The 17,454-nt window shown below is 44.5% G+C and overlaps 1 protein-coding gene across 2 annotated transcripts in view; it reads right to left on the reverse strand.

Annotated features, from left to right (window-relative positions):
• Window positions 1-17,454, reverse strand: part of grik5 (glutamate receptor, ionotropic, kainate 5) — a 79,091-nt gene that overhangs the window by 16,211 nt on the left and 45,426 nt on the right. For both annotated transcript variants that reach the window (XM_084027648.1, XM_084027647.1), the window contains exons 3-11: window positions 14,024-14,185; window positions 12,531-12,695; window positions 9,675-9,772; window positions 9,129-9,294; window positions 5,168-5,346; window positions 4,452-4,505; window positions 3,568-3,726; window positions 3,011-3,163; window positions 1,717-1,821 (exon numbers count right to left, since the gene is read on the reverse strand). In XM_084027648.1, coding sequence (XP_083883774.1) covers window positions 1,717-1,821; window positions 3,011-3,163; window positions 3,568-3,726; window positions 4,452-4,505; window positions 5,168-5,346; window positions 9,129-9,294; window positions 9,675-9,772; window positions 12,531-12,695; window positions 14,024-14,135 — 1,191 coding nt within the window. In that variant the 5' untranslated portion in view covers window positions 14,136-14,185. The remainder of the gene's footprint in view (window positions 1-1,716; window positions 1,822-3,010; window positions 3,164-3,567; window positions 3,727-4,451; window positions 4,506-5,167; window positions 5,347-9,128; window positions 9,295-9,674; window positions 9,773-12,530; window positions 12,696-14,023; window positions 14,186-17,454) is intronic.

The raw sequence follows: 17,454 nt of genomic DNA on the forward strand, positions 1-17,454 counted from the left end.
AATATGAACACATTGTCACCATACAATTCCACTGAAAGGCTGTAGATGAAATTATTGATCTAGTACTACCTGGCTCACTTAACACTTGGGGAAATCTTTTCAAAAGAAATGTAATTGTTTCAGAATCAAGGTGTCAAAACATGTGAGTTCAAGAGGAAACAGCACTGCAGTCACAACCACAGTCTCTTCTTATTCAACTGCAAGACCTGATACAGTAGAACCCATGTACAGACCAAGAGAAACCCATGCAAACTAAGCCTTAGCAAATCCAGTGCTGTACAAGACAAAGAGAGAATTAAACTGCTAGAAGCTTCCAGATAAATAGTATGTAGAGCAGGGATGCCAGGGTGAAATTGGACAGGGGGACAGATTTTTTTCAAGTGAGACCTCAGGGGGCCAGATTACACTTTCGGACTGAAAAGGCCAAACATTGACTCAACACATGGATAGGTAGGCTATTTGAAATTATTCATGAAGGCCTACACATCAAAAAGAAATTGCATTGGCACCAAAATAGCCTCACAATGAGGCCTAAATTACATACATTACAAAGGAGGAGGATTGACAGGCGCTCTTCTTCATACAATCACGTGCACACTTCATGGCTGCACCTGATTGGACGATCGCTTTCACAGCTGTCCTGTCTGCTCCCGGATTTCAAACCGACCAACATGGCGGCTCGTTTGGAAACTTTCTCTTATTTTACGACAATAGTTCACCGAAACGTGTTTCTGAAAACATTTTAATGCGAGAAATAAGCTATGCAGTTGCTGAATCTGTCTTTATTTTAGATCGACAACATTCAGTTTAAAAGATTTTGGAGAGCTTGCGGGAGGCAGCAGCGCACCGTCTCTCCACACTCGCCGTGAGTCGAATGCATTGCAGGGCATACCGTAAATCCTTTAATATAGCCTCAGCCAAAATCTTCGCGACGCGAACCTGACAATGAATGGGAAGTATGGAAATAACGCTGCCTGTCGACACTTGCCCCGTCCAATGTTAAGAGAACGGCCGGTAATAGAATACAGGCCAGTATTAGAGGATTTACGGTATATATTAAAAAAAAAATAGATAAAATAATAATTTAAAAAAATATTCTCCCCTTATCACCCGCGGGCCGGATGTGACGTACAGTCGGGCCGGGTCCGGCCCGCGGGCCGTAACCCTGGCATCCCTGATGTACAGTTTTACATATTCAGTAGGATGAGGAGATGTAGATCTATCTGAACATCCACTCTGCACTGAGTTTGAAGGAATGTCGTTGGTTGCAGGTTAATAAAATATATATTTTTTTGGGGGGGTATGTTTTTGGATCAGAACACATCAATCCAACAAAGAAATCCCAACGAAGAGAGCGCCTGGGTGAGTCCAAACAACAAGACATGAAGTGACACCGGTCGCGATACTACCTTCTATAAAATGCTGCAGCCGTTTGAAATTCAATTGATGAACAAAACAAGCAGCTAATGTATTCCAGTAGCTTTCAGATCAAATCAATGTTAACACATATTTGCAGCTACGACGTGACCCACATCTGATGGCAGGTTTACTCTGCAGTGCATCAAACAAACTTAACAAAGTAAAGATATTCCGGGGGAGCCTGCGACCAGGCTGTTATCGGTGTTAAATAGAGAAATCAGCCGAGCGACCCGTAAGCATCCCGAAGGCTACGGGCGCTGTGACCTGGCGGCCGCATGATAACAGGGGACTCCTGACCTCTTTGTGGCCTCCTCGGTGTTTCTCCAGAATCCGCAGGGTATAGTTGGTCCGCTGACCTTTGCTGTTGAACTCCACACGCCCCGTCAGACCATCATACTCCACCTGGTACAGGCAGACGGAGAGAGAGTGAGGGCGAGAAAGCAACGAGAGAGGAAAGAAAAACCTTGAAATAAAAAACAGATTTCTTCTTCTCACTATATAAAGGCAAATACGTATCATGTGAAAGGAAGAGGAAGGAGTGTGTGAGAGTGGACGAGACAGGGATGATCGGGTTTGGATCAACCAGGAGAAAGTAACTGATTGAGCGAGAGGCTCAGAGAGAGTCAAACAGCTCCGTAACGAGACTCAGGACTGCACCTCACAGCTCAGCTCCGCCTCTCCAAAGCCAAGCTGCTGGCACAGTTAGCGAGATGAATGATGGATGGTGCGTTGCTGAAGATGGAGCACGCCGTGATGTTGACTAACAAAGGCAGATGTCGGGACTGTGGGAAGGAGGCAATGAGAGATGGAGCTCCGGCTGCCTTGACAACAGGTAGTTGATGAGAGGAGCGATCACACACACGCACACACACACACACACACACACACACACACAGAGAGATGGGAGATGACAAAAGACTTCAGGTTACATGCAACATGAGACAAGGAAGATATGGAATGTAGCTGTGTTGTAGTCATTAATCAACAAGTCAATCAAGAGGAAATTAATTGACCACAGTTCTGATAAATGATAACATAGTTGTACATTCTCAAATTCTATTTTCTCTGATCCTTATAAATTGAAAATATTTTGGTTTTGGGCTGTTGGTCTGGACTGCAACTTCATAACTGATTCATCTGTAATTTGTTTCGTCTATGAAATGTCAGAAAATACTGAAAAATTCCATCACAAATGTCTTTGGTCCAAGGTTTTTCAAATGTTTTGCTTTATCCGTCTTAAACACAATGATTCAAGTTACTGTAACACACAACAAAGAAAAGCAAAACCCTGACATTTCCAGTCTGATACCAGCAAATATTTGGCATTTCTGCTTGAAAATGGACTCACATTATTAATCGATTATCAAAATGGTTTGTCAATTCATTTTCGGTCAATCGTTTTTAGCTCATTATTTGAAGGTGTCTCTTTATGCTTTTGGAGATCGTCGTGGGTATATTCGCTATTCTTCTAACATTATATTACCAGACATCTAAAATAAACACTTCAAACTTGTATTTGCATGCATGTACATGTGTATGAGCATGTACTGTATGTCAGCAGGTGATTTCTTTTATCACATCAAGCGTTTACCATGCGCAGGTAGTTCATAAGGCTGGTCCCGTGTTGCCAGATCTGAGGTGAGGTGCAGCTGAGCGGCTTCACTCCGATTTCCTGACTGCGGTTCAATTCCCTTACGGCCCCCACCACCACGTGTACCGCATCAAACATCAGCGCTGACGAGAGCTGTGGAGAGGGAGGGAGGAAACGAGGGAGGAACGGAGGGGGAGAAAGGCGAAAAGGGGGGATGGAAACACAGCCAGGAGAGACGAGGAGTCAAGGGAGAAGATGGGATGAGGAAAGATGTGCGATCACAGATGATTGAATGGTTAACAGGGACGGAGGGAGGGAGGCAGGGAAAATAAAAGAGAGGGGAGATGTGAGGTATGAGTAAACCAGTGGGGAGGAAACACAGATGGATACATCAATACCCATTAAGTACAAGCAAAAGACTAGCTGAATCTCTTTAACTGCTCCATGAATCAGTGTGAGGAATAAGGTAGCTTAATGTTACGTGGCGTGCAAACAAAGCTTTGAAAATCCTCCTGAAGGTGCACATGCGTGAGTACTGGAGCGTCCGCTGGACTGACCGCAGGGCCGGGGTACGTGAGGTCACATCCCTCCCTCCAAGACAGGTTCAGGCTCCTGATGAACTCCAAATAGAAGGGATGGGTGGTGTTGAACATGGAGAAACCCACGATGTTGGACTGCTCATCCACTATGTCATCCAGTCTCAGGAGGGGGAAGTCCTAGGAAGGAGGAGGAGTTGACAGTGTTGTCAAATATTAGCACGGAGGAGAAATACCGTGCAAAGTAGAGTGAGATAAAGAAATCTAATCTGATGCAGAGAGGAGAAGAAAAAAAAATGATAGAGACATCTCGGCAAACGGGACAACGGTGATACACGGTGGAAGAGAGGTTGATGGAAGTGACTCCGGTATATTTTTCAGGGAGATATATACACACAAGACGTGGCAATGAAAGTGCAAGATCACATCATGTAGAGAGGAAAATGTTAAAAAAGAAAAAATATCAGGAGCGCGGCATAAAGTGACACATTAATTCGAATGGCAGAAGGGTAGGGAAGTGTATCAAAGAGGCAGATGAAAAACACCGGAAGCGTGGAGAAGGTGGCGGGTGGCAGCAGAAAAAGGGCACACCACGTCTGTCATCACCTTCACCTCAGACCCCCTTTTCTTCCACTTTCTCTGCCATCCTCATCTGCACTCTGACATCTTAGTACAGTGTGTTCATTCCTCTCTCCCCCGTCCTTCATCTTCTCTCTCTTTTTTTTCTCCCTCTCCATCGCCTCTCTCTTCCTTCCTTTATCTCATATTTTCTCGCCTAAGCACCTTTGCTCACTCATAAAGGGACAGAGGAGGAGAAGCAGCAGCAGAGAGGAACACGTGGGAAAAAAATGGAGGACTGGAAGACAGTAGAGAGGAAAAGGGTGGAATTGGTGGTGAGCTCTTACCATTGTGGTGAGTATGTACTTGTAAAATGCTGATGTCATCCCCAGCTCTGACGCCTGTGGGGCGAAGAGAAAAGGAGAGATTATAGGATGAGGAAATTAAAGTACAGGCAGGTGGGATACAGAATGTGGGAAAAATAGAGAATGAGGAAAGATGGAGAAAGATTGATGGAGGGGGGCAAAGAGGGCGAGTTATTGAGAAACAGGGAGCAAAGGAGACAGTTGGGGGACGAGGTGGAAGGGAATATGGAGAAGGAGAGGGAGCGTACGTTAATCACAGTTTTACATCATCGGGCTAACACTAGGACATTTCGCTGAGGGCGGACAGCCGCTCCGATGTGCCCAGTAAAAACATCCCATACACATTCAAACTATGATTCACTCGGCTGGCTGTCGGCATTACGGGCCGTTCTATGAATCAGAATAAACTCGGGTTACATCTGCACCGCATCCCGGCGAAAGATGTGCTTTTGTCAGATATTTCCGTACGCATGCAAGTGATTGTTGCTGGCAGATATGCATACTTATTGTTCCCGATGTAGGCCCCGGAGGGCAGAGAAGGTAGATGGGCATGTTAATTCTGTTTTTTTTTTTCTTTTCTTTTTTTAAAGACAGTCCGCATGTTCTTTTTCCAAATGGACACATTCAAGTGGAAAAGCAACTTCATATCCTGCACGTACGGCCAGCTCTGAAGAACGCGGTGATGTTCGAGGACTGACCTTCTTGAGGATGAGATAGGAGACGGAAGCATTGGCGTCAATGATGATGGTGGCCACTTTGTCATCGCGGATCTCCTTCAGCAGCGGCGTTGGGTCCAGGTTGTCATCGAGCATCCTGATTGACAGCGTCTCCCGAGAGATGAGAAAGCGGCGGACCAGCTCCTCCAATCTCAGCAGGCCTGAGGCAGAGCCAGAGCGCATATGAGCTGCATATCAATGTCTGTATCGGTAGACACGACTCCCATATATCACCAAAATGCAACCTTGCAGGACCTGTGGGAATCTTAATCCCCGGGTGGACATATATTGGTGTCATTTTGCATCGCATGGTCGATGGTTTGTCTAAATCCCAAGGAAATGGTACCTCGTCTAATGTGGAGTCTACAGTTTATCTGCGTTAATAGAGATTTCCATCTACTCCGTCCTCCACCAATGAGGTTTTGCATTCATGTTGGTTTGTATCTCCGTTAATAAGCAGTATGTCTCAAAATTAACTTTTACACAGCGGTGGTGTTACGAATAAACCTCACTGAAATGTACAACCTGCCTGCAAATATTATAAAGCTCAGGCATTTACTATGAATGAAAGGAAGGGTGAGAACAAAAAGGACTGGATCTGGTATGCACGAATGAAAAGAGTATAGAAATATATACATATATATATATATATATATATATATGTATATATATATATATATCCTGCTTTGAATAATATATTGTGCCTGGTATGGTTTTTACCTCAAAAAAGTAAAATGAATTATCAAGTTAAAATGACAAGACACTGCTTTACAGTCTATTGAGTGCAGCTGTGCTGGAGGTTTCACATCACATTAGTGGAAGTTAGATACTGGACTGTGACTGGCTTCCCTTTTCTAGGTTAACATTAGAACATTTAAATCCCCTGTGAAATGCAACAAGACCAATACGTGTACATATGAAGCCCCGGCGGTGCAGCAAAATACGATGACGTTCCAGCCATATGGTGCGACACCAACACGACAAAATATCACATTATCTCGGCGCTTATGACTTCGACTCGATTGAAATTAATCTTTTTACAAAGAACTAATATTCCCAGAGAGGTTTTAGGTATCCCCCCCCAAAAAAATGATGGTTGCCATCAGCCAATCAGTATGACAAATTTTAAAACATTTTCCATGAATAGAATAATAAATCTGGAGAGTTGCGCAGCCTTGGCAGAGGTATGTGCTCTTTGAGTGCTTTGTAATTCACTCTGTTATCCCATCCATCAATGATCGCTTCTTAGTACTTTGAGTGATGTATGTACTGTGGACATAATCGTATGTTGGGGGGGAAAAAGATGCTTAAAAAAGTAAGGAGGAGGTTCAGGGAGTCTGCAAATATCTGGTAAAAAAACCATGGGCAGAAAGACTAGAATACAGTACTTGAAACAGTTCGCACACAAGCGAATTCCTCCTCAAAAATGTGGATAATGACTCACTTGACATTGGGTGTAGAATGAGCCTTTTCCCACAAAGTCTACCCTGATTCTTCCTAATTGTAATTCCATAGTAAAGCACCCCCCAGCTATGTAAATAAGTGGTGGGGCAGGCATCTGGGGGGATGGAGGGGAAGGGGAGAGGGAGAAGGAGGGGAGAGGTAGTGCACAGAGCCTTCAGCAGGAGAAAGCCTCTGTAAGCAGTGGGGTAATCACTGAACCAGGCCAAAACTTTAATTAGTTTCAAGAAGGAGGGGGGAAAAAAAATCAATGCACTTTACAGCTTCCTCTCCTTCCCTCTCCTACTCCATCTTTCACATTCTCTCTCTCACACATAAGCCCTAACCTCTCTATCTCTCTCGTCTTAGCCTCGTGCTCTAGTTACCTCTCTGTCTTTATCCATCTCGCCCTTACGCCACCGCCGCCGCCGCCGTCTCCTCCTCCTCGCGCTCACTCTCTCCCCCTGTCCTTAACCTCATCCATCTCATGAAAACTGCATAATGGAATTAGGCTCAGATAGCGCCTTGTGACCCAGGCGTAGTGAGAGAATGATATGTCGGAAAAAATGACCCAAAATCTCCAACGCCAGCTCTTATCCAACGCAATATCCGTGCCACTTTCACGGGGCTAAAGACGGGGGGGAATGATGTAATTAATGCAATTAACATGCCGCCGCGAAAAATGACCAGCTTCTAAATACGTTACTTAGTGAGGACGCGTGCATGGTGGGTGTCAATGAAATGTGTGACTTCACACGTTACTCGCCTCACTGACGAAACCCAGAATGTCTACTTCACTTGAACACACCACTCTACACTGGGGTAAACAAGATGAATAAAACAAGTGGGCTGGGGGTAAACATTGTCTGATGTTGAACCTCTGCAGCACCACAGCACACACACACACACACACACACACACACACACACACACACACACACACACACACACACACACACACACACACAGAAACAATCAAACAAGTACGTCCACTCACACATGTACATACATACAGCACTATCAGGGGCAACAACACACACACACACTCACACACACGAACATGCCTAAAGTAGCACTCTATCACACGCACGTGTACGGACAAAGTGAATCAAGCACTCCAAAGTATATATCAAACACACACACCGTGCCACGCACCCACACAGTCGTTCAGAGTATGGAACAAGCCTGTTGAGTGGCAGTTAGCACCTATTCTCGCAGCCATGGCAACCAGCTCCATGGCGAATAGATAACGCAGCCAAGTGGGTCAGGGTCTGCGAGTGCGATAACCTTGTAAAGATCACCTTCAAACCAAATATATTACAAACACGCAGCCCTCCGTCTCTACGTGGGCAAAAGCCCCGGCGGTATCTGTGATGCTATCTCACGCCTCTAATTCTTATGACGGCAAACGACTGGTGGAAAGACAGAGCTCTTATCTGCACATTCAACTGATGATCAAAACTGGGGGGAAAAAAGATGTCTGATGCCGTTTCAAAGCTCATTCAGTTCAATGAAATGACTAGTCCACAAGGAATACAGCTTACTTTCAGGAAAGCCACAGGAAGGCTGGCTACCTGCTGGGGAGATAATGAGAGAACCTCAATGATTGAATCAGTTTTTCATAATGTCACAGCTTTCTTTCTTTGTTAAAATCTACCCTTTTTCACACGCCACGAGAAATGTTCACAGACATAAATGGTCCCACTTACTCTTTACGTAATTGCTCTTCAGTACTTGTGGTTCTACTCGGCCGGTGTGACCCGTTTTCACTGCTCAGCTCAGTTTCACTCGCACAAAAAGTTACACGACTATTCGGCCAAATAAATTAAGAATTTTCCACCTACAGTACATAGTGTGTTATTTCACGTATTCACATGCGTTTTGTTTGAATACTACAGCCACCGTCCGGCCAAGCCCTTTAATTCCTGCGACTCTCGGCGGGACAGCGCATAATAAATCAATAGTGCACTCTTTCAAAATGAAAATAAAGGAGGGCTAGTGACTAAGCCCTGAATCCCCCGTGATGTTAAAGCTCTCTGAGTCCCTGGCAAGTTAAATCAAATGTGCCCTAAGTTCTTCCAATATTGCAAAGCATTTCAAACACGAATATTTATTAAATTGGTTTGGTCTTAAAACCCCTCTGAGGTGGATAAGCGACAGTGTACGAGAAAAAAAGAAGTTTCAAAATAAATAAATAGGGAGGCTGCAGCAGGAGGCATGTTTTTAACTCCGACAACAGACAGAACATTATGACCAGACTGTCAAAATGAGTGTCCAACCAGCAGAGCAAAATAGTCATATCCGCCCCAAACAGTATTAAATGTGCCAAGACTCCGTCAGAGGCATTTGCACACACAAACACACACACACACACACACACACACACACACACAAACACTCAAGTGAATAAGCTCACAAGAACACCCAGCTAAACAACAACCTCGGCAACACGGTGGCTAATTACGTGCTTCATAACTATAAAAGAGGCGGCATGTGTACTCACACTCAGCCTTGGCACAGACCAGGCTGGCTGAGGGGTAACTGAATGAGCGCAAGATGGCTCCTACGGCCAGGCTCAGGTCCTCGTTGCTCGGGTACAGGGTGACCGAGGCGAAGCGCAGGTACGGCAAGCGGGGAGTTTCCTCCGGACCGATCTTCACATGAGGGATCTGACGGGAAGGAGGAGAGGAGAAGCATTAAGGGAAGGTAAATGTGTCGTGATTAACTCCCCCTCCAAACACACACACACACACAGCAGGAAATAAAAAAAATAAAACCCTACGAATATGGAAGCTCCATTAGAGAGGCTACTGGGTGGAAAAAGAGACACCTTGAGCGTAGAATTTGACGGGGAGAATGGAGAAAACAGTTGGAAGAAGTGAATGATGGTTAATTATGTGAGAAGAATCCAATAGGCGAGGAAAACCAAATCATCATGATGCCTGTGGGTAGGAGGGGTAGTGAGTCACAGAGGAAGAGGGACTAGATGTCTGCAGGCACACACGACACACACACAGATTTGTACATATATGTGTTTATCTACACTCACCTCCTTCTCGCCACATATATGACTGACAGTAGAGCCAGAGGCGGGGCTGGAGGCGGGACCTATCACAGAGACGACGCCTTTGGGTAGAATCTGACACACTGAAAGGGGAAAAGGAGAAAACACATATTGAATATGCAGACACGTACCTTTCCCTCCGCCTCATTTCGTTGGCAGCACCGAGGTAGCATACAGTCGGGGCTGTCGTCAGGGGGAAGTGTGGAAATTTGAAAATGCAGCAAAAAAAAACTCAGAGGATGCATTAGGATTTCACTTTAACGGCTGATTCTATTGTAGCAGAGCAGTCCGTCTCATTATAGTCAGATTTTATTTGAGATAAATACTCCAAGGACGACAGAAGAGCAGACCAGGCGTTGCTATTATTCATTTGTTTGGACAGTCGCTTTAATGATTTTAACAATTTTTATGATAGTTTGCTGTAATTATGTGTCTGGCATCACAACAATACATAAACGTGGGAGAAACTTAACACATTTGTCTGCAATAATAAATGCTTTGCTCAGGAATGGTTCAAGTAAACACTCTCTCTGTAGCGCCTTTTAGACCGCCTTTTCGTCGCGGGAGTATTCGTTAATGTCTAAAGGCGTAACAGAATATTACGGCGACGAGGCGGCAACGGAGGTCATCACAGAGCCGAATCAGAGGCGAGGCGATTAAACGTTCCGAGCACCCGAGGCGGAACAGACGTGGCGTAGTGAAGACGCGTTACCAGGGCGACGCCACCGGCGGTTTTAAGGAGCACAAAGCGTAGATCCGAAGCAGGTAAATGGCGGTAGTTGCTCGCAGGAGGCCGCCGTTATACGCATCCACATGTTTATGATGCACAGCAACTTCACTTGCGGTTGAAGAGTCGCGTAAATATGCGAGACGAGCAGAAGTTCACCTTTCGTAGTTGTTTCGATGCAGCGAGCTTATCAGATTTCCGACGCTCATTGAATACGTCACATGGCCGACGAGACGGCAAACTATGTTCTTAAGTCAAGTTCGCAGTATATTTTGACTCGCCTTGCCGGCCATTGCGGCGGAATCGTCTTTCTAAAAGGGGCTATAATTAAACTATTCTTTTCTGTGTTGACATGAGATTTGAAATGCATTTCTTCCCATAATTCATAGTGGAAAAGTGAAATCTATGCTTTAACAGACTAGATCCAGAATCATATGTTTTCTTTTTTCAATTGAGGCAGTTACCTTGTTTACATGTCGTTTTATGTCTGGAGTTGTCTGCTTACTTGTTGTATATCTGAATGACCCTCATTCATTTTCACCTTTTGCCCCAATTGCCCCAAAAAAAGGGTACAAAACCCAACATTTTTTAAATTTGTTTAATAATAAGGCCATGTTATCAATCACAATGCCACAGAAGTCTCCGCTCTGTTGAATAGCTGCATTAATATTTAAAAGTAAGCTACAGACAGGTTGTGTCCATCATCTGTCTAATACTTGACTAATTGACCGGCCCGCAGTCTGTGTTACAGATCAATACGCCTACTCACTTTCTTGCCAAGAGTCTGATAAGAAGACCAATGTCTAATGTCTTTACAATGAATATGAAGCTTATATGAAACTACAGCAGTCGATAGTTTCGCATTTAGATATGATCGTCTCATCTAATTTGGCGAGGAGGCAAAGAGCGTACCTCTCTTTAATCACGTCATTGGCCGGGATGTAAGTTTAACCGTGACGTTTTCTCAGGCGTTCATCCTATAACATACAGACGTTAAAACTGTTTTTGAGCAGTATCGGCAGATTGTGCAGCGAGGTCATTGTTATTGATCTGTTCTGTCTTTTCACAGATACAGCAGGAATGGTGACTAAACTGTGTAATGGTGAATGGCACGAAGCTCTTTTCTTGCTGGTTGGTATTTTTTACTTTATCGCAATTAATCCTCCTCAGTCATACATGTGTGTATTCAGAAAGGCATGTGTGTGCATGCGTGTGTGTGTGTGTGTGTGTGTGTGTGTGTGTGTTTGTGCGCGTGCAGACAGCCGTAGCTGTAAGATGATGAGCTCTCTGATCCAGAGACGAAAAAACGCTGCTAGCAAACAAGCATCAGAGTCTCCTGCCCATTGGTCATGGTCAAGGGCATGCACACACACACACACACACACCACACACACACACACACACACACACACACACACACAGACATTGTGCAGGGTCGGTGACCTATTCGAATAGGAGCGGGGAGCCTCGTCTCTCCTCTGTCTACAGATTCCATACATCTGAACTATATATCAATACACATTTCATGAACCGGCCTCGGTGCCTCCGGTTTCTTTGGGCCAGCACGGCTGATCTGTATTAGTATTTGATGATTTGTTGTTGTCGTGGCCTGCACAAGCAGGCAGTGCCAGCTTTTACTGGAGGGCACTGGTCCACTGTTTTTAATGAGACAGGCTTACTGGCCCATTACTGGTCTCCAGTGACGTGTAAACTAATCAGCACAAGCCCTTACTGGCTCTTAATCACATGAAAGTGGTGGAGTTTTATCGTTCCAGTCATCATTTGAGGGTTTTTGCTCACAAAAAGACGTCTTTTTGGGAAATGTAATTATCTTTTTTTTCATATCCTCACCCTTTTAAAGTGGAATAAAACCTGCAGTATTCAGTAGACTACTGCTCTTTTCTACTCTATACTGGTCACTATTAATATTAATAGTCCATATTAATAATAATATCTACTGGTATTTTTAGTGGTCACTTTCTGCCTGTGCTAATTAGACCCTTTGCCCTACTGGACTATAATGGATTTAGCACGACTTTATCACTCTGATGGATTGGGTGAATTTGCTCTACTGGTGGTCTTTGATGTGAATGATATGAGTCAGCTCCACTCACTGGTGTCCGTGGTGTCATATTGGGAGTCTTTTTGCAGCTCGTATATGTCCACCTCCACCCGGGCCCGGGCCGGACCCTCCATCACGCTGTTGATGTTCTCCCTGGCCAGGGCCAGCGCCAACCGCTCTCCACGCCCACACACAGACTGGTCGTCCAGGATCGCCGCTAGAAAGGAGAGATCGGTGAAGGTCTCCTCATCGAAGTCTCCGACAGAATGCAAATAAGCCCCAAACTATAGACACACAATTTCTTCGGTGTTTGTAAAGCGTCTGCAAAGCTCAAATCCTTTAGTCTGATATGCGATTAGATTATTTTCTTGCATCCGCATACACAAATTGACTCGAAACAACTTAAATAATTCTACTATCAAGCACTCCTTGCATGGGGAAATATGAGGGGTGAGTATTGGCAAGAACCTCACGATACGTATCGTGATACTTTGGTCACGATACGTATCACGATATTGCAATATAAATAAAGATGAAAACACAAGTACCTGTATATGTACATCAGATGATATTGATCAGAGGACAAATTGAGTCAAAACTATTTAATTCAAAACAGCCTCTCCATTTTATTATTTCCCAAGAAAATTCACTGGAATAAATATTGAAAATAAAATGAAAAAGGATAAAGTACTGCATTCGCAACGCCTCTAAACATGAATCTTTTTTTTTTTTTTTTTTAATCGATCTTAGGAGTTGAAAAATCGATATTGTATTGGGCGGCAAAGTATCACGATGTATTGCCGTATCAATATTTTTACCCACCCCTACGAAATTTGCTGTATAAAGGCTGGATTATGCTTCCGCGTCGACACAACGCAAGGGAGCTTGCGGACCCCTTACGTCCTTGCGGACCCCCTTACGTCAACGCAAGGGCCTGACGTGTGCCTCCCAAAAATCCTCGACGCACGTCGACGCGACGCAACGCCAACGCAACACCAACGCAGCGGCTTTGGCTGTGATTGGTCCGCTAACTACATCCGCTGGAGACCGCTATCCGGTTTCCACTCATAAACACCGCCATTTAAACTTTTAAAAGGCTACTTTTATTGTTTTCACCTCGTTTTATTGTTTGCACCTTCTCGCTTTTGCACAAAGAAATAAAACACCAAGTTCTGAAAAATTGTGGACGTTTAAAGCCGGAAAGTAAACAAATAAGCTATAACGAAGCTTACGATGATATACGCCAAGAGTCTCGGTCGGTCGGTCAGTCTTTACAAAAACATAGCGCCCTCTCCCGGTGTGGCATTGAATTGCATTTCGACACGTAAACCCAACGCAGAACCATCACGGTCTCCAAGCAACTGCGTGGCCGTTGCGTTGCCGTTGCGTTATCACTACGCGGAAGCATAATCAGCCCTTAAGGGCATTTTGGACACCAACAGGTATGTTATTGACCTTTATGTGCTTTGCTCTCGCTTTGACCCACTTTGAGGCACAAACGCAAACACAGGTGTAGTGAGGAAGGAGAAACGGCTGGCAACTCACCCATTCGGACGGAGGAGAGCAAAGGCACCTGGCTGAGGGAGCGTGGCGGCATGGTGACTAGCAGGAAGGAGAGGAAGTGTATTGACAGCAGCAGTGCTGGCAGAGCCGGCATCTTCTACTGCTCCTCATGGAGAATGGTCTGCTGGCTGCCTGTACCACCACCTGTAGGATCGGAGGACACGCAGCCCGTTACTGGACACATAATCACTCCGCTGGCGCGAAGATGTCTCTTTAAATTGCCGTCCTGCGGCTTATCTTCCGTTTGCTCTGTCACATTTCCATGGAGCACCTGTAATTTGACAGCCCCATACAATAGACCTTCATACAGTGCTATGAAGATGTTTCACTGTCATATCACAGAGGCAGCCCAGTCCCATGCACACAGCCTGTCTAATAATAAAATACAGTACACACATCTCTATTCACGTCTCCAGTGGAAAGTCTCTTAAAAGTGACAGGACTCAGCCTTGAAGAAATCTCTGGGGGGTTGAAAAAGACGACATCACAACAGCTGGCACATTCACTCCCACACGTCTACACTGTACGTACGCACACATCCATACATGCATACATAGGAACAACAAAGGCATGCAGAGATGCACAGTTCTTACACTTACCGAACATGCACAAAGAGAGTCACAAAGTACAAAGACAACAGCCTTGTAATATACACCGTAAAGCCATTTATATGGTTTTTTTTACATAACCTAGCCCCTACCCCTACTTCCCCACACACACACACACACACACACACACAACCACTAGAAAGAAGCACACAAAGAGAGCTCAGCTGAGCTCCGCTGGTGCTAAGCAGCCCTCTCGAGGAGTGACAAGGCCTTGCTCTGACAGACATGTTGACAATGCAGTGTGAAAGGATGGAGAGATGAAGGGAGGGATGAAGACGGAGAGGAGGAGGAGTGCTGTGAGACAGGCAGGCAGACAGACAGACAGACAGGAGGGCTGAGGTGGTGCCGGTGGGGGCTGTTGAATGTTGCAAATGTCGAGTTCACTGATCTGAGCTTTAGACAGGTCATGACAGGCAGCTGAAAGAGTCAGTTCACGTCCTTCGACTGACCCTGAAAATGTAAACACAGGGACGCCAGAGTGGTGGTGGAAGGCTGACCTTTGACCCTGACAAGTACACAAGGGGATGAAAGCAGTTGGTGTTGGTGTCGTTTTTGTGTGTACATCAAAGAGGCAGATGATGCGTATTGTTGGTCACTGTGCTGAACGTCCCATCTCAAGTCTTCCTTTTCACTTTCAGGCCTTCATTTGTCTTTTTTTCTCCCCCCCGTTCACCTTTCCAACACTTGTTTAGCTTTGATGTACAAAGCACATCAAAAAAGATCTGCAACCCCGTGTTTTAAATCCCTCTCCACATCTCATAAACCGACCACACTCAGCCCTTTCTCCTTTCATTCTTTCCTCTCTATACAATAACCCAGCTCCCTCTCTTCCTACCTATACTTGTCTCTAACTCTGGGGTTTGCCGTGTTTAAGGGTGGGCGAGCGCGTGCGCGGACATGTTTGCACTACTAATTGACCCGGCCATACTGTGCAGATGGCTGCGTTGCTCTCATTACGGTTACCGCAGCTCAAAGTGAACAGCGGCGGGGCTTATGCGAGGCCATCTGTATGTGAGACACCACATAGAATAACTGGCACACGGTGGGAGTCATTATCGTCTCGTCTTCTCAGCAAATCATCCTTGTTTTAACACAGTGTGTTTTATTTAAGGTGGGATTGAGTATGCATGTATAACAGAGACACCTATGCAACAGCTGATCATGCTGATCGCACAGCGAGATCACTACGGCCGACTGCTTTCACACAGCTGCGTGATGCACAGCGCTCCATTGTCCCGGCTGTTGCTACTGTATTCTGTTTGCTCTCCACATCAGTGGTCTCTTTCTCAATTTACTCTTCACCCAAGTGTGTGTGTGTGTGTGTGTGTGTGTGTGTGTGTGTGTGTGTGAGCGTGATGGCGTATTGATCGAGCCCAGCTGAAGCGGTGGGCCTTCAGGTGCAGTCGATCAAAACAACGGGGGGAACCTATCATGGGAGCACTGCGTTTCACAGGAGCCTTCTGATTGGCTATTACCATGGAGCAGATTGCCATGATGACAAATAAGATCCGAACAGAGCATATGCCTTCATCAATGATGGGATGGAACCGGTGCTATTTCATTGTTATTGAGAGCTATTGACAGCATTAGACGGAGAAGATTACGGCATCTATACTCTAAGGAGGAGGAGGGTGGAGGGTGGGGAGCTGCGATAGAAGTAAGGAGAGTAAAAGAAAAAAAAAAAGAGAATCCGAGGGGATTGGGCTGGGGACGATGTGGGAATAAAAGAAGAAAATTGAATACGGAGAGAAGAGATTGGAAAGTGTTGCTGCAGAAAGAGAGACGGAGGATAGAGATAGAAAGACAGAAGCGCAGTGGAAAGTAATAAAGTACATTTACTCACGTGCTACACTCTTTACATTTCAGAGGGAAATGTTGTAGATTTTGCTCCACCGCTATATTTATGTGATCAATTTATAAAATATGGCTTCCTACAGCACTCTAAGTACATGATATATACATGACAGTAATCAATAATAAAAATGCATATGGTGGATATTCTGTATGGTCACGCTGCCAGATCATTACTTCAGGAGCTAAACACTGTTTATCACAGTGTGTTACACTTTATCCACGCATTTAGTACTCAATACGGCTCTCTGCGTCACAGATTTTGATGGACTTACTTTCTGTCAGGAAGTAATAATCATTTGATTAATTCTTAAAGCACCAATGCTAAATCTTCCAAACATCGTCGCATCTCTTCCCTCTCAGAAATGCACTCAAGGACCTACAGTACGTGATCCAATAACTACTTAGAGACGTTAATATCTAATGGCTAGCGGGTACGCTGAGTGGGTTCTCTTATATTTTACTTTAAATATTCTCATATTCTCATTAGAGGTCTTCATAAATCTGTGTGTGTGTGTTCAAACAAAATGATTAACATCAAATCAAATGTGCAAGGATGCGATGAAAATATGTGAATAAATAAATAAACAAACTGTTAAATAGAATTTGATACAAAATAATCAAAGCTAAAGAAACAATGATACATTGTTAGGGATCTAGAGCAGTACACACTATTATCTAGGGCACTGACATGCATAACAAATGAGCACATATATATATATATATATATATATATATATATATATATATATATATATATATATATATATATATATATATATACATTCAAAGCATCAACACAGCTAAGGAAAGGTTGTGCCTTTTTGAAAAGATTTGTTTTAATTGATTACTTGTTTGTTTGTCTGGATGTTGTGATTAAGTGAGATCTTGATTCTCTTGAGTAACTAGAATATACGTTCTCTTTTGCACAATGAGGACTTTCGATACTTCACT

The sequence above is a fragment of the Eutrigla gurnardus genome (genome assembly GCF_963514095.1).
Source record: "Eutrigla gurnardus genome assembly, chromosome: 14".
Taxonomy (NCBI): domain Eukaryota; kingdom Metazoa; phylum Chordata; class Actinopteri; order Perciformes; family Triglidae; genus Eutrigla; species Eutrigla gurnardus.